The sequence below is a fragment of the Pygocentrus nattereri genome, chromosome 29 (assembly GCF_015220715.1).
Source record: "Pygocentrus nattereri isolate fPygNat1 chromosome 29, fPygNat1.pri, whole genome shotgun sequence".
Lineage (NCBI taxonomy): Eukaryota > Metazoa > Chordata > Actinopteri > Characiformes > Serrasalmidae > Pygocentrus > Pygocentrus nattereri.
The window spans coordinates 1,792,288-1,813,241 of NC_051239.1; the positions used below are offsets into that span (position 1 = coordinate 1,792,288).

Here is a 20,954-nt window from a genome sequence, read left to right on the forward strand (position 1 = left end):
AACAGCTCAAATCGACTTGAAAAAAGTTCTGGTTCCATTGACTTACATTAAAAGTAAAGTAGGTTTTTTCCTTCTCCTGTAAACTTACCAGTTTGGAGATACAAGGTTTTGTTCTGACAGCAGCGATATATATATATTTAGATGTAGTATGTAAATTTCACGATAAATGTACTTTGTACTGTATTTATTATATATGTAGAGAGAGAGAGAGATTTAAACCCTATAATCAATATTTGGTCTCACATTAAACTCAAACTAGCTCTGCGGTGTTTTTAAGCTGTTTGAAGCCGTCAGTGCTGAGTGGATCCAAACTGACCATTTAATATTTCACCAACTTCACCATTTGAAGAAATCAAAACTCTTAAATGGTCACGTTACTTTATTGATCTGTTCTATGGTTTGTTGTTAAGACCAATAAAATCTTAATGTTTTGCTATTCTGGGCTTCGGCCTTTTTGCCCAGGAGTGTGTGTATGTACGTATGTGTGTTTGTTTGTTTTTAAATTCATATAATTTACATATTTATAACGGAATAACTCCTTAAATTTCTCATTATTGAACTTCAGCCAATCAGAGAGCAGGGTCTGAACACGTCACACCTACAGGAGCTTTTATGAGTCCCATTCTAAATCCATAGGCGTTAATATGGAGCTGGTCCCTCTTAGCAGCTCTAACAGCTTCCACTATTCCGGGAAGCTTCCTACAGATTTAGGAGTTCGTCTGAGGGAATTTGTGTCCACTCAGTCAAAAGAACACTGGCGAGGTCAGACACTGATGTTGGACGAGAGGGTCTGGCTCACAATCTCCGTTCTAGTTCATCCCAAAGGTGTGTGATGGGGTTGAGGTCAGGGCTCTTGAGGGCCAGTCAAGCTCTTCCACACCAAACTCACCCAGCCAGGCCTGCACTGGAGCTGCTTTGTGCGCTGGGACTGAATGAAACACCTGAATTCAGTGATTAAGAAGTGTGTCCAAATACTTTTGGCTGATATTTCTGACCGGAGTGATGTTCAAGTGTGGATAACAGTCATAGAAAGGAAGGAAACCTGTTCTGTGAGTAGATGTGTCCACACTGGGAGAGGTTCGTGACTCTCTGTCTCTATTTATTTTGTATTGATTATGTATTTTGTACTAATTTGGGTGTAGCATTAACCATGGCCACTCTTCTGGTCACCGCAGTCACATCAGACATGATCAGTAAAGCAGTCAGCCTGCCTGCCCCCATGGAAACAGCTGTACTTTATGCCTAACATCTGCTATTAGGGCAGGTACGAGTCTCACTAACGACTCTGAGGCAGTAATCGGTGCTTGCCTTGCTGTGATTGGCTACTTTGATTAGCAAACAGGTGAGCCACCCTTAAAGAAACCTTTTCTTTTCAAACATTCAGCAGCGATACTCAGCAGGAACTATTAACTGTCACAGAAGGAAAAAGTAAGCAGGAAAACTATGTTCAAAAGTGGCTGACCTGCTAATAATGTTATTATTTACATCCGGTTAATTTACAGCAAATTATGGCAACATTATGTAGTCTAACGTAGCCGAGATGTGTTCAGCATCCAAAATTTGCCTCTTCCGTTTTAGCACTGTAGCGCCAATGCTAACGTATAATGGTTAATGGAACTTTTTAGCATCTTGAACATTAGTGTGCTGCTAACTGCGTCATCACAGGCTTATTAGGTAATCGATAATATTCTTGATTATGTGGTTTCTACGGAGCCCCGCTGGTGACATCCTGTATATATAAAAATAATGCGTGGCCACGACTTAGTAAAGCGTGGGATCGAGATCCTAATGCGTGGCCATGACTTGGTAAGCTGTGATCTCGTTCCCATTGCCTTATTAAGTCATGCCATGACTTAATCATCTCATTTCCAGACCTTACTAAGTTGTGGCCATGCATTAGGATCTCGTTCCCACGTGTTGTTAAGGCATGGCCACGCATTATTTTTATTTATACAGGATGTCACCAGCGGGGCTCCGTAGGTTTCTGATGCTGTGTGACTCACTGTTATTGATAAACATGGACTAAATCACTTTAGCATAGCTAAGAACAGTAGCAGCCACCTGGAAGACTGAATGTTGCATGCAGTTTGGTCCATTCCGTCTCGGCTGATTGATCATGTTTATGTAAAACTGTAAATTAAGCTGTAAATGTTGAAAGAACACTCACTCAGGCCCTGATCCCCATTGCTTATGCGAGTTAAGCTGTCTCACAGAAAACAATTGATGCTAGCTTGGCACGCTTGCTGTGAGAAGTTTGATAGCCACCACGCTAAGCTGGCTTCCTGATACGCTTAATCTCCAGTGAGAAACTGCCAAACACTAAAAAGTCGCGGAGTCAGGCTGAAGCCAGAGACGACTCATTCTTCTTGCTCGATCTCCTCGTTCCACCTTAAACGGTGCACGCAGTTACATTCTGGCGCCTCAGGCATCATTTAAGGTGGAACTGGAAAATTCAAACAAGAAGCTGAAGAATGAGAAGCGACTTCAGCCTCGTAAAAAAAAGCCGAGAGACATGTTCCCAGAAACTGATCTAGTTTTGTGGAAAGGTTTCCTGCTGGAGATGCGGGAAAAGCTGAAGAGTAAAGCGAGTCTAGAACATCCATCCATCCATTTTCCTAACCGCTTCTCCCTCAGGGTTGCGGGGGGATGCTAGAGCCTATCCCAGCAGTCTTCGGGCGGAAGGCAGGATACACCCTGGACAGGTCGCCAGTCCATCGCAGGGCAGACAGACAGACAGTCACTCACACCCAGGGGCAATTTAGCACGTCCAATTGGCCTGACTGCATGTCTTTGGACTGTGGGAGGAAACCGGAGAACCCGGAGGAAACCCACGCAGACACGGGGAGAACATGCAGACTCCACACAGAGAGGACCCCGGTCACCCGGCCGGGGAATTGAACCCAGGCCCTCCTCACTGTGAGGCGACAGCACTACCCACCACGCCACTGTGCCGCCCGAGTCTAGAACATGCTTAAAACGCATAAAAGCAAGTTTTCTAGAACATACTGAGACATATTTACAGCCAAAATGGTACAGTGGTCATGGCTCCCAAAGTGGTTGGGTCGCGACCCCTGAGTTCGTGGAGTAATTCAGTCACATTTCCGTCTGTTCCTCATAAAATTTGAACACAGTCTGAAGACCAGCTGGCATGTTTTTTAGATTCTATTAAAAATAAATGGAAAAACAACAAAGTGGAGGTTCCCCAGCGGCAGCAAGCCACTGATTCACTCTATTTTAGTGAAGGGAAATGTGGTATAACTGTATTAATACCAGGAAAAACTGTGAAATGACTAACACTGGGGGAACTGCTGCGTCACACTGACCTACTCAAATGCGAGCATTTCATTAATACTGACTTTACTAAGGCCAATTAGGCTGAGAGAGAAATGATGGTAGTGGCACGTTTCGTATTCGATGACTAATATTCAGAGGTAGACAGACTGTTGGGTTGCTGCGCTGCAGGTCTGCGTGCGGTCTGTGTTTGGGTGTGTTAGTATGCAGGTCTGCAGTGGTTTCAGGTTGACTGTGCTGCACTGTAAGAGTGTGTGGCAGCTGCTCCGCTCAAATCACACCAGCCCACTCGATGCCCTCTCACACACTCGCCCCCCCTGCCACACACACACACACACACACTCTGAATCATCCAAAACACACTGGGGACAGAACCCGGGTTAAGTGTATGACACATGTGGGCGTTTATATTGAAGCAGCAGGAAAAAGTCCCACCCAGCTTCACTATTTACTCACCTGTTTACTGATTCTGAGGAAAGAGTAAAAGTGCTGAATCATTTTTAACAGCTCAGTGTTACATCTGACCAGCAGAACACCTGGTTCAGCATAACGAGGTACTGATTAACTAAACCAGGTGTTGTATGAAGGCTACAAGTGATTTATACACAGTGGGTGCTCAAACGTTTCTGAACTTCTTAGGATTTTCTAGATTTCTGCGTGGATTTGACCTGAAACCTCATCAAATAAGCAAGTGAGACAAAAATCATTTGAATTTACAGCCATTTGTCTCTGTGTTTGCACTTTGTGAAATTAGACCGCTGCATTTAACCCATCTGTGCAGTGAAACACCACACACACAGTTGGGGGTTAGGTGTCTTCTGTCATGGACTGTCAGCCAAGAGGATCGAACCGGCAACCTTCCAGTCACAGGGCTGGTTCCCTGACCTCCAGCCCACGACTGCCCCAATATGGGACCATTTTCCTAGTCTAATATTTTTGTCTCATTTGTTTGTGACTTTTGTGAAAATCTGATGAGGTTTCAGGTCAAATTGATGCAGAAATATAGAAAATTCAAGGGGTCACAAACTTTTAAGCACCTCTGTATCTCCAATATTTTAAATTTATTTATTTATTTTACATAAGCGTCAGCTCTCAACATGTAACGATGAATGTAGCAGTAAAAATGGACAATAATCTTTCTTCAATAACTTTTAGATCTTTATTTGCGACACACTAAATAAGAAGCAGTCGGTAGTCGATTATGTGAAGCTGTGATGAGGCTCGCTTTAACGTTTCTTTAACAGCAGCGAGTCAAAGATGATCATTTCTGCACAACCGATCGATTAATCAGATCAATTAGTTCAAGAAATTTCTCATTATCTCATAATAAGTAAAACGATCTCACTGTACCGGCAGATAACGTTGCTGGTTTTAAGCCCAGATATGCACAATTATCTGGCAGTACAGTGAGATCATTTTACTTCATAAAATTACTTAAAACAATGTCTAGAAATGAGGTAAATAATCCTAAATTAAGCTTAAACCAAACACAGCAGGAGAAATATTGGATTTTTTTGACTAGATTTAAGACTATTTGCTTGAGAATAGAGCAATTATTGCAGAGAAGGGTCTAGAACGGTGCTCTAAAACAGCCGCTAGGAGGGAGATTAAAATAATGTAGGACACTCTGTTACTTTACTCATAACTCAGTAATCAAACACCATTACAGTGATCAACTCTGCTTTAGACAGCAGTTAGTTCTGGCTACACAAGCTGATTGGTTGAGAGACGTTCTTTCTGTTATTTCACATGTTTGAGACGCTGTTGCTAAGCAACGACTCTGACAGCTGTAGGAGGCGCTCAAGCCATTTGAACATAATAACGGAAATCGTTGTGCTTTACAGACAGGTGATAAAGCTCAACAGTAATACAAGAAATCATGGGCATTAATTTGAAGTTATATGAGACAATAACCACAGATCAGATTAAACTGATAAAGAGCAACGAGCCGTGGAGTTTTCCTGAGGCTTCGAGTTAAAGAGCTGCATTTCCAGGTGTTTATTAAAAGTGAGCTCCACAGTCCAGAAGCAGAGGAACTTGAACGCATCTCTCCACGTTTTCTGTGTTTTACTGAAGGTGTTCAGAAGGTCAGAATCTGCAGATCTGAGATCATAAACAGACGATCAGGAGCTTTAAGGTCATTCAGAGCTTTAAAAACCAGCAGCAGAGCTTTAAACTCTCTCTAACAGATCCAGGCAGTCAGTGCGGTGTGTACCGGGGTGATATGAGCTCTGTGTCGGTGTTGTGAGGATCCGTGCTGCTGCGTTCTGTACGGGTTCTAGAGGATGGGCTGTTTTCTCCAGTAAGAAGACCATTACAGTGATCAACTCTGCTTTAGACAACAGTTAGTTCTGGCTGCACAAGCTGATTGGTTGAGAGACGTCTGGCGAATGGTGTTGGGAATTTAGTGTAAGGAGCTGGAGAACGAACTGCCGGCTGAGCAGCGAGTGGGCGGAGCTCGTTACTCTGACGTAGCAACGAGCTGCTTGTTAAGGAGCTATAATTAGGAGGAAGGAACTGAACATTAAAACATATTAAAGCCGCGTTCACGGCCAGTTTATTCATTTCTTACTGTATTTATTTAACTGCTGTGTTAAAGCAGTAGAGCACTCCAGGAGGGAGTTATCACCAATAACATCACGGCTGAGATGATCTACGGACACCAGATCACCGCCGGGATGGTATTTCAGGATAACGCCCTCCCTCTCGGGTTCTACTGCTTAAGTAACAAACCCCCTAACGAGTTTCTCTGTGTTGATCTGAGAGAGGAAAGGATGAACTTCAGTGACATTTCGTGTGTGAAAAGCTGCTTTAGCGACTGCAGGAAGAATCTTTTGAAAATTCTGAAAATTTCCATCTGATGTTGCTATGGAAACACAAGATGACATAAGGTGTAATAGGGTCGCCAAACCGCGCTGTGTTCCTCTTTGGTTTGGGCTAATACACTAAGAGGTAGGCTGGTTTCCTGGACACGGATTAAGCCTAATCTGGGACTAAACTGCATGCCAGCAGTTAATCACCGCTGGAAATTCCCTTTAGTCCAGGCTTAGGCTTAATCCATGTCCAGGAAGCCAGCCCAGCACAAAGCATGTTTTGGGAAACGATGGTGAATCACCAAAAGAAATGCCTTTCAGTTTCGGCTTAGGCTTAATCTGGGTCTTGGGACGCTGGACGTAATTCCTTTGGCCTGAAGCAGAGAGGCCTGGGTGTGGGTAGCGTGTGTCCGGTGTGTTTACTGCCCCACATCACCAGACCCAGCCTGCTCCGTCCTGCAGGGCTAAAAGCAGGCCGGCATCATCACTATGTCTGTCCAGCGTCTGTGTTTTATGAGCCGCAGGAACGCATGTGATCCGCCCTCGCCAAGAGGGGCCTAGAGCTCAGACGGGGAGGGGGGGGGTGGGGGGGCTCCAGGAGAACATTCTGACGCTGCTGCTTTATGTGTCATTTAGTGAAGTCATACAGCGCCGGTCAAAAGTCTGGACACACCTGCTCATAGGAGGGCTTTCTTACTTTTAATGTCTTCCACATTTGAGATTTTCTGACATCAAAACTATGAAACAACAGACATGGAATCATTCAGGGATAAAAAAAAGTGTTTTATTTATTGTATTTATTTATTAATTTTCAGTGTCCAGCTTTATGCACGCTTAGTGTTCTCTGAGGACAGAAGAGCAGACGCAATGATCAGACCTCACTAAGACTGAAAGAACATTTACTAAAAGTATTTTTTCCCTTTAAAATGTACGTTACGGAAACTGAAACTGGGAGTTGTGTTTCTGTCTTTATAATTAAATAGTTTACTCACTGTTTTGGCACCAAAGTCAAGCTCAGTATCACAGCAGTTAACACAAACGTTAAAAGCAGCTAACTGAATTACCTCGTTTCACTGTTAATCCCATCATGCAAGGCTGGAAATCTGTAACATGATTTATGTCTGTACTGACAGAATGGATTATCCTCTCAGCAGATCACTAACATCTGCTCTCGGGCATATGAGGGTTGTGCGACCGTGAAAACAGGTGAAATGTAACCTTAGAAATGGTGTAGGGTAACCATGGAAATGGGTGTAGCGTAACCATGGAAATGGGTGTAGCGTAACCATGGAAATGGGTGTGGTAGAACCATGTAAACATGTACAGCGGAAACATGTAAATGCCTATAGCGTAACTACATAAAAACGTATATCGTAACCACGTAAACAGGTGTAGCGTAACCATGTAAACGCGTATAGTGGAACCATGTAAATGTGTATAGTGTAACCGTGTATACGGGTGTAGTGGAACCATGTAAACGCGTATAGCCAAACCATGTAAACGCGTATAGCGTAACCACGTGAACACGTGTAGCGGAACCATGTAAACAGGTGTAGCATAACCATGTAAACGCGTATAGTGGAACCACGTAAAACACATGTAGCGTAACCATATAAACAGGTGTAGCGTAACCATGTAAACGTGTATAGTGGAACCACGTAAAATGCGTGTAGCGGAACCATGTAAACAGGTGTAGCGTAACCTTGTAAACGCGTATAGTGGAACCATGTAAATGTGTATAGCGTAACCGTGTAAATGGGTGTAGTGGAACCATATGAACGATTATAGCGTGACCATGTAAACGGGTGTAGCGGAACCATGTAAACATGTATAGCGGGACCATGTACACGGGTGTAGCGTAACCATGGAAACGGGTGTAATGGAACCATGGAAACGGGTGTAGTGGAACCATGTAAACGCGTATAGCCAAACCATGTAAACGCGTATAGCGTAACCATGGAAACGGGTGTAATGGAACCATGGAAACGGGTGTAGTGGAACCACGGTAATAGGAGTTGCACAACCATGGAAGCAAGTTAGCTGATCCAGTCTACTTCCAATGGATGATCGATCAGCTGATGTTATAATTCTGTTTCTCAGTCGATCATTCGACCTTTATTTAAACTCCTAGTAAACAGAGTCACAACGTAGCTGAGCCGGTCCAGAGATCAGGAGCGGAGATGTCAAATAAAATGTATCAAATGCTAAAGAAGTAATAATAACCAGTAGTAATTTATATGAAAAAGGAATCAATAAACCAGTAAAATTATGACAATATAGTGAATAATCATGAATAAAATGCATAAAAATAAAAGATAAAAAATGAACCAACAACTGGAACAAATCAAAAACCACTTTAAAAGTGATCTAAATCAGTAGGACAGTTGCAGGCTGCAGGTCTCCGTCTTTTGGGCGGAATTCTGTAAATGCATTTCCCTAAAACTTCAGAGAAGTGAGGAGGATAAAGAGAGTCTGCTGTGTGAACAGAGCCTCTGCAGCAAACAGACGGGGTTTCCTCACATCTGCCCTTTCCTAATGTGTCACTGTGTCTTGTGTCTCCCTCAGTCTCAGAGCAGCTACGATAATGAGGATTACGACGGCTCTCAGCGGTTGGGGAGGAAGGCCCTGCACATGGGCATCGCCTCGCTCATCATCGGCCTGCTCATCATCATGATCTTCTGCATCGTGCACTTCACTACGGTACACACAGCACTGTAGTGTGTTTACGGGGGTTTCCGTGTGTTACTGTGGTTTTGTTCCAACTACACCTAAACCTCTAAAGATCTGTATCTTCAGTAACCGAAAGGAAATTATTTTTCTGGTTCAGATGAAAAACTGAAATGACTAGTTTTCCTCTCATTGTGGAGACATTAACCACACACATTAGCCTGTATTGGAGTGTGTGTGTGTGTGTGTGTGTGTGTGTGTGTGTTGTTTTCATGGTGCTCTGTGTTCCTGGGCTCCTCATAACCTAACGCTGGGGGAAATTCCACTGATTTGTCATCATTTCTAGACAATTAAATAATTAATATGTGAGTGGTTCAGTGTGAAACGCTCTGTTCTAGATAAACTTCCTGAGTCAGAACCGTTCACAGTGGTGATGATGGGAACCAGACGTCCCTCTAAAAGCTCCTACAGAAAGTTCCTACATGAACTGGTTCTGAATTCACTGCCTGATGACTGAGACGCTGTTTTATGAGAGTTTAGAGAACTTCAACTCCATTCATGGTGGAGGGAGACATGCAGGGCGCTGTGTGGCAAAATAGTCCCCAAAGAAAACTCATTATTCCAGATTTTCCACTGTTTTCCATCATCAACATTCCATATAAGCTCAGAAGACTCGTGTAGGTTCTCTGGTGGTTCTGGATGGTAAATAAAGTGTCTATATCTGTGTTGTAGTCATGGCGACGCCTGGTTCCCATCACCACCACTGTAAAGACGTCTGAACCGTTTCACACCAAACCCTCTGAACCTCTGTTTACATCTCACACGCTGGATTTTTCAAAATTGGTGGAATTCCCTTTAACTTCAGCCTCCAAAGACTTTATCTATAATCACATCTTCACAAATAGAGCTAAAAACAGCAGCTCCAGCCTGAAACCCGAATTCTGCTTGTATTTCAGTCCATTTTTAATGGATAAGAGATCAGACCTATTAAAGATACCGAACATCTCCACACAGTTCGAGGAGAACACTGAGTGTTTACACACACTCAATAATCCGATCACTGCAGAAAATCCGATTTTATCCGTAATCCGATCAGCACGTTTACATGCCCTTGAGTGATCAGATAATGGGGAAACTCCAGGTCTACAGGAGTCAGACAGTAATCAGATAATGGGGAAACTCCAGGTCTACATGAGTCAGACAGTAATCAGATAATGGGGAAACTCCAGGTCTACATGAGTCAGACAGTAATCAGATAATGGGGAAACTCCAGGTCTACATGAGTCAGACAGTAATCAGATAATGGGGAAACTCCAGGTCTACATGAGTCAGTCAGTAATCAGATAATGGGGAAACTCCAGGTCTACATGAGTCAGACAGTAATCAGATAATGGGGAAACTCCAGGTCTACACGAGTCAGACAGTAATCAGATAATGGGGAAACTCCAGGTCTACATGAGTCAGACAGTAATCAGATAATGGAGAAACTCCAGGTCTACAGGAGTCAGACAGTAATCAGATAATGGGGAAACTCCAGGTCTACAGGAGTCAGACAGTAATCAGATAATGGGGAAACTCCAGGGCTACACGAGTCAGACAGTAATCAGATAAGGGGGAAACTCCAGGTCTACATGAGTCAGACAGTAATCAGATAACGGGGAAACTCCAGGTCTACAGGAGTCAGACAGTAATCAGATAATGGGGAAGCTCCAGGTCTACATGAGTCAGACAGTAATCAGATAATGGGGAAACTCCAGGTCTACATGAGTCAGACAGTAATCAGATAATGGGGAAACTCCAGGTCTACATGAGTCAGACAGTAATCGGATAATGAGGAAACTCCAGGTCTACAGGAGTCAGACAGTAATCAGATAACGGGGAAACTCCAGGTCTACAGGAGTCAGACAGTAATCAGATAATGGGGAAACTCCAGGTCTACAGGAGTCAGACAGTAATCAGATAACGGGGAAACTCCAGGTCTACAGGAGTCAGACAGTAATCAGATAAAGGAGAAACTCCAGGTCTACAGGAGTCAGACAGTAATCAGATAATGGGGAAACTCCAGGTCTACAGGAGTCAGACAGTAATCAGATAATGGGGAAACTCCAGGTCTACATGAGTCAGACAGTAATCAGATAATGGGGAAACTCCAGGTCTACAGGAGTCAGACAGTAATCAGATAATGGGGAAACTCCAGGTCTACAGGAGTCAGACAGTAATCAGATAATGGGGAAACTCCAGGTCTACAGGAGTCAGACAGTAATCAGATAATGGGGAAACTCCAGGTCTACATGAGTCAGACAGTAATCAGATAACGGGGAAACTCCAGGTCTACAGGAGTCAGACAGTAATCAGATAATGGGGAAACTCCAGGTCTACATGAGTCAGACAGTAATCAGATAATGGGGAAACTCCAGGTCTACAGGAGTCAGACAGTAATCAGATAATGGGGAAACTCCAGGTCTACAGGAGTCAGACAGTAATCAGATAATGGGGAAACTCCAGGTCTACAGGAGTCAGACAGTAATCAGATAATGGGGAAACTCCAGGTCTACAGGAGTCAGACAGTAATCAGATAATGGAGAAACTCCAGGTCTACAGGAGTCAGACAGTAATCAGATAATGGAGAAACTCCAGGTTTACAGGAGTCAGACAGTAATCAGATAAAGGGGAAACTCCAGCAGTGTTTTGCTGCGTCTTGTGACATCCACCGTCTGATCTCACGCATTTGCAATCCGCAAATCCGAAAGAAATCAGATGAGGTCACATGCACTGAGAATCGGGTTACTGAGCTAAAATCCAGCCTCTTTATCGGATTTCATGACCAGACTCCTAGAACAGAGTTGGGTGTTTACACGACCATGTGAATAATCAGATAACTGCAGAAATCTGATTAGGATCGGATTGTTGAGCGCATGTAAACGTGCTCACTGACTGAACACGCAGTTAGCACCATGGTCATTGTTGGTGTATGAGATTCCAATACTACAATAGCCTTTTAGCTCTAGTGTAAACACACCAAGTGTGTCCGATTTGGAGTCTGAGTAGACTCGATTTTTGGCCGAACTCCTGTTTAAGTGCTGTGTGGCGAGTATAAGGTCATTCCAACGGCACGCCTCACTAATGCCTCTGTAATCTTATGTTTTGTGCCAGAATCCAATCTGATGGTGCAGAAGAAGCCTTAAAGGGATTCTCTCACCTCCGTCTCCATCTCCATGAGCTCTGGTGGACTGACAGCAGAAAGAAGGACAACACCGTCCTCCATCACGCCAACACTACGGACACACCACGGGCTGTTTTTTCTGTTTTTTCCGTTTTAAGGCGTCTTTTGCTCTCATGAGTGCACGTTCTGCTACAGAGGAGCAGCCGGAGGAGCTCAGTCATCTACTTTATATGTCTTACTGATCTCACCTTAATCGAGTTTACGCGTATTTGCTAGTTTACTAGTTGAGTAGAGCTTAATCAGGAGAGTATTAATCAACATGAAAACACGAAAAACATGACATCAAATCACACTGCCTGTCAAAGGTTTGGGGACACTTAGCAAGTATTGTTTGATTTTTACTGTTATTTTTCAATAAAATAAGAAGAAAATCACTGTAAATGTTTATTATAAAGCAGCTCTGCGCGTCTTCAACACTCAAGCTGTGAGTGGGCGGGGCTAAACTCCTGCAGGCTGAATGGGTGAATGTATCGCTGTTGTTGGAAGAAAAATCGTTTTTCAGTTTTTGACATAATTTGAAAACGCCTGTTGTTCTTCGCATTGTCTGTAAGTTTCATGATGAATGGACTACAAGAAATGGCCCAAAATGACTTGGGAAAAATTCTGGTTCCATTGACTTACATTAGAAGTAAAGTAGGTTTTTTCCTTCTCCTGTAAAGTTACCATTTTGGATCTTCTTCAACAGTGATGCGTAAATGCACTGGTGGTTGTGACATCACAAAAACCATACATTCAAAACAGGCTGTTTTTGCAGTGTTGTTTACTGGGCAATGATGTTTATAAAACAAGAAAAAATGGTCAATTTCATAATAAAGGCCCCTTAAAAATCTCTTTGTGCCCCCAAACCTTTGATGTACAGAGAGTAGCTGATCCTCTGCGGCGGTGGTTAATGTGGAATTTGATGTGAGGCGATAGTCGCAGGGGCGCTTCAGCTTTGTACTGGTACAGTAAACCCTGTTTATCCACGAGGGCAAACGTTACCTGAGACTTTTTGATAAAAACACTGACTGCAAATTGTATGTATGTACAGAATTGATGGCAATATGTGTGTGTTCTGTGAATTTTTTAACAACATGCGCGAGTTACAGATGTGAATAAACTTGTATTGAATCTAAAATTGTAGATTTAGTGCTGCTGACGTCCGATTTTCAATCAGTACAGTCACAAAAATATGAATAGCGTTGAAACTCAGGGGAATTTCCTGTGACTAACATGTCCACAGCCTCTCCCTCTCCTCCTCCTCACTGTGTAATCTGCAGACTGTGTTGGATCGTGTATTCTGATATGTAATATTATAACCAGCAGGCACTAAATATAGCTGAGGTATTCTCCAGACCTGGCAGACGGAGCAGCACTGAAGATTTCAACAACTCAACACAAAACCTGCATCAGCGGCTTATATATGATTATAGGATTTTAAAGCGTGTAAATTAGAGAATGTTCACTGTTTTCATTCACACTGTTCATTTACAGCACAGTGCAAAAGTCAGACCAGCCATTAAGCACAATTTATTCATTTCTCAGCACCGTAAAAAGCAGAAAACACGTTTTCATTGACAGAAAATCACACAGACGCCTCAAGAGCTCACAGTGTACGCTGGTAGATCGCGATCGATCAGCCGCTCACAGTGTACGCTGGTAGATCTCGATCGATCAGCCGCTCACAGTGACCGCTGGTAGATGGCGATCGATCAGCCGCTCACAGTGTACGCTGGTAGATCGTGATAGATCAGCCGCTCACAGTGTACGCTGGTAGATCGCGATCGTTCAGCCGCTCACAGTGTACGCTGGTAGATCGTGATCGATCAGCCGCTCACAGTGTACGCTGGTAGATCGCGATCGATCAGCCGCTCACAGTGTACGCTGGTAGATCTCGATCGATCAGCCGCTCACAGTGACCGCTGGTAGATGGCGATCGATCAGCCGCTCACAGTGTACGCTGGTAGATCGTGATAGATCAGCCGCTCACAGTGTACGCTGGTAGATCGCGATCGATCAGCCGCTCACAGTGTACGCTGGTAGATCTCGATCGATCAGCCGCTCACAGTGACCGCTGGTAGATCGTGATAGATCAGCCGCTCACAGTGTACGCTGGTAGATCGTGATAGATCAGCCGCTCACAATGTACGCTGGTAGATCGCGATCGTTCAGCCGCTCACAGTGTACGCTGGTAGATCGTGATCGATCAGCCGCTCACAGTGTACGCTGGTAGATCTCGATCGATCAGCCGCTCACAGTGTACGCTGGTAGATCGTGATCGATCAGCCGCTCACAGTGTACGCTGGTAGATCTCGATCGATCAGCCGCTCACAGTGTACGCTGGTAGATCGCGATCGATCAGCCGCTCACAGTGTACGCTGGTAGATGGCGATCGATCAGCCGCTCACAGTGTACGCTGGTAGATCGCGATCGATCAGCCGCTCACAGTGTACGCTGGTAGATCGCGATCGATCAGCCGCTCACAGTGTACGCTGGTAGATCGTGATCGATCAGCCGCTCACAGTGTACGCTGGTAGATCGCGATCGATCAGCCGCTCACAGTGTACGCTGGTAGATGGCGATCGATCAGCCGCTCACAGTGTACGCTGGTAGATCGCGATCGATCAGCCGCTCACAGTGTACGCTGATAGATCGCGATCGATCAGCCGCTCACAGTGTATGCTGGTAGATCGTGATCGATCAGCAGCTCACAGTGTACGCTGGTAGATGGCGATCGATCAGCAGCTCACAGTGTACGCTGGTAGATCGTGATTGATCAGCCGCTCACAGTGTACGCTCGTAGATCGCGATCGATCAGCCGCTCACAGTGTACGCTGGTAGATGGCGATCGATCAGCTGCTCACAGTGTACGCTGGTAGATCTCGATCGATCAGCAGCTCACAGTGTACGCTCGTAGATCGCGATCGATCAGCCGCTCACAGTGACCGCTGGTAGATGGCGATCGATCAGCCGCTCACAGTGTACGCTGGTAGATCGCGATCGATTAGCAGCTCACAGTGTACGCTGGTAGATGGCGATCGATCAGCCGCTCACAGTGTACGCTGGTAGATCGCGATCGATTAGCAGCTCACAGTGTACGCTGGTAGATGGCGATCGATCAGCCGCTCACAGTGTACGCTGGTAGATGGCGATCGATCAGCCACTCACAGTGACCGCTGGTAGATGGCGATCGATCAGCCGCTCACAGTGTACGCTGGTAGATCGCGATCGATCAGCCGCTCACAGTGTACGCTGGTAGATGGCGATCGATCAGCCGCTCACAGTGTACGCTGGTAGATGGCGATCGATCAGCCGCTCACAGTGTACGCTGGTAGATCGCGATCGATCAGCCGCTCACAGTGTACGCTGGTAGATGGCGATCGATCAGCCGCTCACAGTGTACGCTGGTAGATCTCGATCGATCAGCCGCTCACAGTGTACACTGGTAGATCGCGATCGATCAGCCGCTCACAGTGTATGCTGGTAGATCGTGATCGATCAGCAGCTCACAGTGTACGCTGGTAGATGGCGATCGATCAGCCGCTCACAGTGTACGCTAGTAGATCGCGATCGATCAGCAGCTCACAGTGTACACTGGTAGATGGCGATCGATCAGCCGCTCACAGTGTACGCTGGTAGATCGCGATCGATCAGCCGCTCACAGTGTATGCTGGTAGAAGGCGATCGATCAGCCGCTCACAGTGTACGCTGGTAGATCGTGATCGATCAGCCGCTCACAGTGTACGCTGGTAGATCGCGATCGATCAGCCGCTCACAGTGTACGCTGGTAGATGGCGATCGATCAGCCGCTCACAGTGTACGCTGGTAGATCGCGATCGATCAGCCGCTCACAGTGTACGCTGGTAGATCGCGATCGATCAGCCGCTCACAGTGTATGCTGGTAGATCGTGATCGATCAGCAGCTCACAGTGTACGCTGGTAGATCGCGATCGATCAGCCGCTCACAGTGTACGCTGGTAGATCGCGATCGATCAGCCGCTCACAGTGTACGCTGGTAGATCGCGATCGATCAGCCGCTCACAGTGTACGCTGGTAGATCGCGATCGATCAGCCGCTCACAGTGTATGCTGGTAGATCGTGATCGATCAGCAGCTCACAGTGTACGCTGGTAGATGGCGATCGATCAGCAGCTCACAGTGTACGCTGGTAGATCGTGATTGATCAGCCGCTCACAGTGTACGCTCGTAGATCGCGATCGATCAGCCGCTCACAGTGTACGCTGGTAGATGGCGATCGATCAGCCGCTCACAGTGTACGCTGGTAGATCGCGATCGATCAGCCGCTCACAGTGTACGCTGGTAGATCGCGATCGATCAGCCGCTCACAGTGTATGCTGGTAGATCGTGATCGATCAGCAGCTCACAGTGTACGCTGGTAGATGGCGATCGATCAGCAGCTCACAGTGTACGCTGGTAGATCGTGATTGATCAGCCGCTCACAGTGTACGCTCGTAGATCGCGATCGATCAGCCGCTCACAGTGTACGCTGGTAGATCTCGATCGATCAGCAGCTCACAGTGTACGCTCGTAGATCGCGATCGATCAGCCGCTCACAGTGACCGCTGGTAGATGGCGATCGATCAGCCGCTCACAGTGTACACTGGTAGATCGCGATCGATCAGCAGCTCACAGTGTACGCTGGTAGATGGCGATCGATCAGCCGCTCACAGTGACCGCTGGTAGATGGCGATCGATCAGCCGCTCACAGTGACCGCTGGTAGATGGCGATCGATCAGCCGCTCACAGTGTACGCTGGTAGATCGCGATCGATCAGCCGCTCACAGTGTACGCTGGTAGATGGCGATCGATCAGCCGCTCACAGTGTACGCTCGTAGATCGCGATCGATCAGCCGCTCACAGTGACCGCTGGTAGATGGCGATCGATCAGCCGCTCACAGTGTACACTGGTAGATCGCGATCGATCAGCAGCTCACAGTGTACGCTGGTAGATGGCGATCGATCAGCCGCTCACAGTGACCGCTGGTAGATGGCGATCGATCAGCCGCTCACAGTGACCGCTGGTAGATGGCGATCGATCAGCCGCTCACAGTGTACGCTGGTAGATCGCGATCGATCAGCCGCTCACAGTGTACGCTGGTAGATGGCGATCGATCAGCCGCTCACAGTGTACGCTGGTAGATGGCGATCGATCAGCCGCTCACAGTGTACGCTGGTAGATGGCGATCGATCAGCCGCTCACAGTGTACACTGGTAGATCTCGATCGATCAGCCGCTCACAGTGTACACTGGTAGATCGCGATCGATCAGCCGCTCACAGTGTATGCTGGTAGATCGTGATCGATCAGCAGCTCACAGTGTACGCTGGTAGATGGTGATCGATCAGCCGCTCACAGTGTACGCTAGTAGATCGCGATCGATCAGCAGCTCACAGTGTACACTGGTAGATGGCGATCGATCAGCCGCTCACAGTGTACGCTGGTAGATCGCGATCGATCAGCCGCTCACAGTGTATGCTGGTAGAAGGCGATCGATCAGCCGCTCACAGTGTACGCTGGTAGATCGCGATCGATCAGCAGCTCACAGTGTACGCTGGTAGATGGCGATCGATCAGCCGCTCACAGTGTACGCTGGTAGATCGCGATCGATCAGCCGCTCACAGTGTACGCTGGTAGATCGCGATCGATCAGCAGCTCACAGTGTACGCTGGTAGATCGTGATCGATCAGCCACTCACAGTGTACGCTGGTAGATGGTGATCGATCAGCCACTCACAGTGTCACAGTGGCTTCTCGTTCTAACAGGCTGTCAAATACACCTTCAAATAAAATACACTCAAACGCTTTCTTACAGCTTCTGGTAGCAGGCAGCCCAGCCAGCCTTAAGCACTGCTGTGAATCCGCCTCTCTAGTGATCTGGAAAGTTTTCATTCCAGCTCGTGTAATTCTGCGTTTTCCTTTTCTAACCTATGCTGGCTCTTTCAAAAGATGAGTGTGAGACCTGCACAAAGAGTAGCCATCACACTTCCAGAGAAGAGGAACATTGAGAGGCCTTTACAGAAATATATATTACAGTGACAAATTCCCAGCTAAAGGTAAACTCAGGACGAAAAAACTGGTCCATACTAAACAAACTGGCTGAAACCAATAAGTGCAAATCATCAGAATTACAACCCCATTTCCAAAAAAGTTCAGAAATTTAAACAAAATGCAATGATGTGCAAATCATTTAAACCCTATAGTTTTATAGTTTATAGTTTTTTGGAAAAATAAATGCCCATTGTGAATTTCATGCCAACAACATGTCCAAAAAAAGTGGGGAACAAAAAGGCTGGTAAGGCTAAAAAAAAAACCCTGATTGTTGATTGGCAACAGGTCAGTAACATGATTGGGTATAAAGAGCAGCTCAGAGAGGCGTGGTCTTTCAGAAGTGAAGATGAGGAGGGTCACCACTCTGTGAATGACTGGACCATCAAATAGAGCAACAACTCAAGAAGAACGTTCCTCAACATAAAACAGCAAAGAGCTTCTGCTTTCCATCGTCTACGGTGCAGAACATCATTAAAGACTCAGAGAATCTGGAGAAATCTCTGTCTGTGAGGGACGAGGCTGAACACCAGTATCTGCTGGCCGTGATCTTTGGGCCCTCAGGCAGCACTGCATTAAAAACAGACATGATCCTGTAGTGGAAATCACTGCATGGGCTCAGAAACACTTCTGAAAACCACTGTCTGTGAACACAGTTCATCACTGCATCCACAAACGCTGTTAAACTCTAAAACACAAAGAAGAACCCAAATATAAACAGGATCCAGAAACGCTGCCACCTTCTCTGGGCCTGAGCTCATTTAAAATGGACTGAGGGGAAGTGGAAAAGCGTCCGGCGGTCCGACGAATCAACATCTGAAATTCTTTAGGAAATCATGGACACTGTGTCCTCCGGGCTGAAGACCACTCAGCTTGTTATCAGTGCTCAGTTCTAAAGCCAGTATTCATGATGGTTTAGGGGGCATTAGTGCACATGGCCTGGGTGACCTGCTCATCTGTGAAGACGCCATTAAAGCTGAATGATATAAACATGTTTTAGCAACATCTGCTGCCGTCCAGACGACGTCTTTTTCAGGGAAGGCCTTGATTATTTCAGCAGCACGATGTCAAACCACATTCTGCATGTATTACAGCAGCACTGCTCCGTATTAAAAGAGTCCGGGTGCTAAACTGACCTGCCTGCAGTCCAGACCGGTCACCACTGAAAACATTTGGTGCATTAATAAATGAAAAATACGACAAATCAGCCCCTGAAACTGACGATCAGCTGAAATCCTGAATCAAACAAGAACAGAAAACATTTCACTGTCAGAGCTGCAGCAGCGTCTCCTCAGTTCCCAAACACTGACAGAGCTGTTAAAGAAGAGGTGATGGACTCAGCGGTGAACAGAACCCGTCCCAACTTTTTTGGAACATGTTGTTGACATCAAATTCAAAATGGGCAAATATTTTTCATAAAACAATAAAATTTCTCACTTTCAACATTTCATATGTTGTCTTTGTGGTATTTTTCTTTAAACATATGATTCACATCATTTGCAGATCACTGCATTTTATTTTTATTTGCATTCTGCACAGCATCCCAACTTTTTTGGAAGTGGGGTTGTAGATCTCAAGCCACAAGGTATGGGCACCCCTGGCTTAACTCAACTTGAGGACACCAGAGTTCACCCAAATTAAACTTCAGTCAAAACTTCTCCTAACTAATATTTTATTTTTACATTTTGTTTGGGAAACAATACACATTATCTAAACACACATTATCTAAACTGCTTATCCTTCTGGGTACCAGGGGGAGCTGGAGCCTATCCCAGCAGTCATTGGGCAGAAGGCAGGAAACAGCGGCTAGTCGCCAGTCCATCACAGGGTGAAAAATGTAGAATGAATGTGTTTATTTTCTCAATTTCCTGGGACTGTTACCAACACAATGTTCCACCAGGCAGTTTCTCCTCTTGGGCTCCCACTTACGGATGGCTGTGGCATCACTGGGGTGAATGCTTAGTCCAGCACTCCACTCACAAGCTGCTGGGGTTGCTTAGCTGTGTCCTTAAATGTTTGACATCCTGCAAAAATATTTGTTTTATTTTGGAAAGTGGTAACGTGGTCTAATAACTCATCCCAGCATCAGCAGATTGCGAGTTGTGTGAAGGAAAGAGCCCCATCCAGTGGGCAAACTGGGTAAAAAGCAAATTCTACTTTGATAATTTAACAAAGAGACTAAGTAAGTATTTTGATTTGGGTGAACTCTGGCGTCCTCAAGTTGAGCTCACTTAAGAAAAACTGTGAAAAAAGTCCATTTTAAGTTGAGCTGACCTCATTTTTTAGTGTTAGTCGTCTCAGATGTCCAGTTTTGACGTTCTAGTGCAGTGTTCCTCTGTCTGTCCATAGCACTGAGACACTTACTGGACACTTTATCTTCCCACAGTGGACGGATGGACAGAAACACCTGTGGATGTTTTCAGATCTGAAGCAGCTTGATCTTCTCCTCTCTCTCAGAGATCAAAGCTTTAAGAGCTGTTTATCTGATGGGGGCAGTTTTGGGGTCGGCCAGGTCTTCCAGGTGGTTGTTAGGAGCCTCATTTTTTTGCACAGTACTGTGTCTGTTATCATATTAGTGACAGCTCACAGTAAATGACCCCCTCGCTCTTCTAAAGCAGGTCCTGTATTGGTGAGAGTGTTTGCATATAAATGCCCACTGTTAGTGGTCAGGGCTGGTTTCCCACAGGGTAGCGTTTCCTGCAGTGATCCAGTGAAAGCAGATAGCCGTGAGAATGCCATCGGAAACACTGCCGGCTCACACAAGCACACCTCACTCACCTCACTGTGCAGTCGCTACAGACCGTTTGACACTGTTAATCACACAATAAACCAGTAAAAAGAACACCGGTCAGACGAGCCGAGCGGCCGAGGTCTAATTCAGACTCGTCCAGATCACTGCACTGACTTAATCATACTGA

General features: G+C 45.8%; 1 protein-coding gene across 1 annotated transcript in view; it reads left to right on the forward strand.

Annotated features, from left to right (window-relative positions):
- LOC108412050 (transmembrane protein 233) overlaps positions 1 to 12,473 on the forward strand; it is a 14,505-nt gene extending 2,032 nt beyond the window's left edge. Inside the window, exons 2-3 of the mRNA XM_017683913.2 lie at positions 8,670 to 8,804; positions 11,925 to 12,473. Coding sequence (XP_017539402.1) covers positions 8,670 to 8,804; positions 11,925 to 11,936 — 147 coding nt within the window. The 3' untranslated portion in view covers positions 11,937 to 12,473. The remainder of the gene's footprint in view (positions 1 to 8,669; positions 8,805 to 11,924) is intronic.
- The last annotated feature ends 8,481 nt before the right edge of the window (positions 12,474 to 20,954 follow it).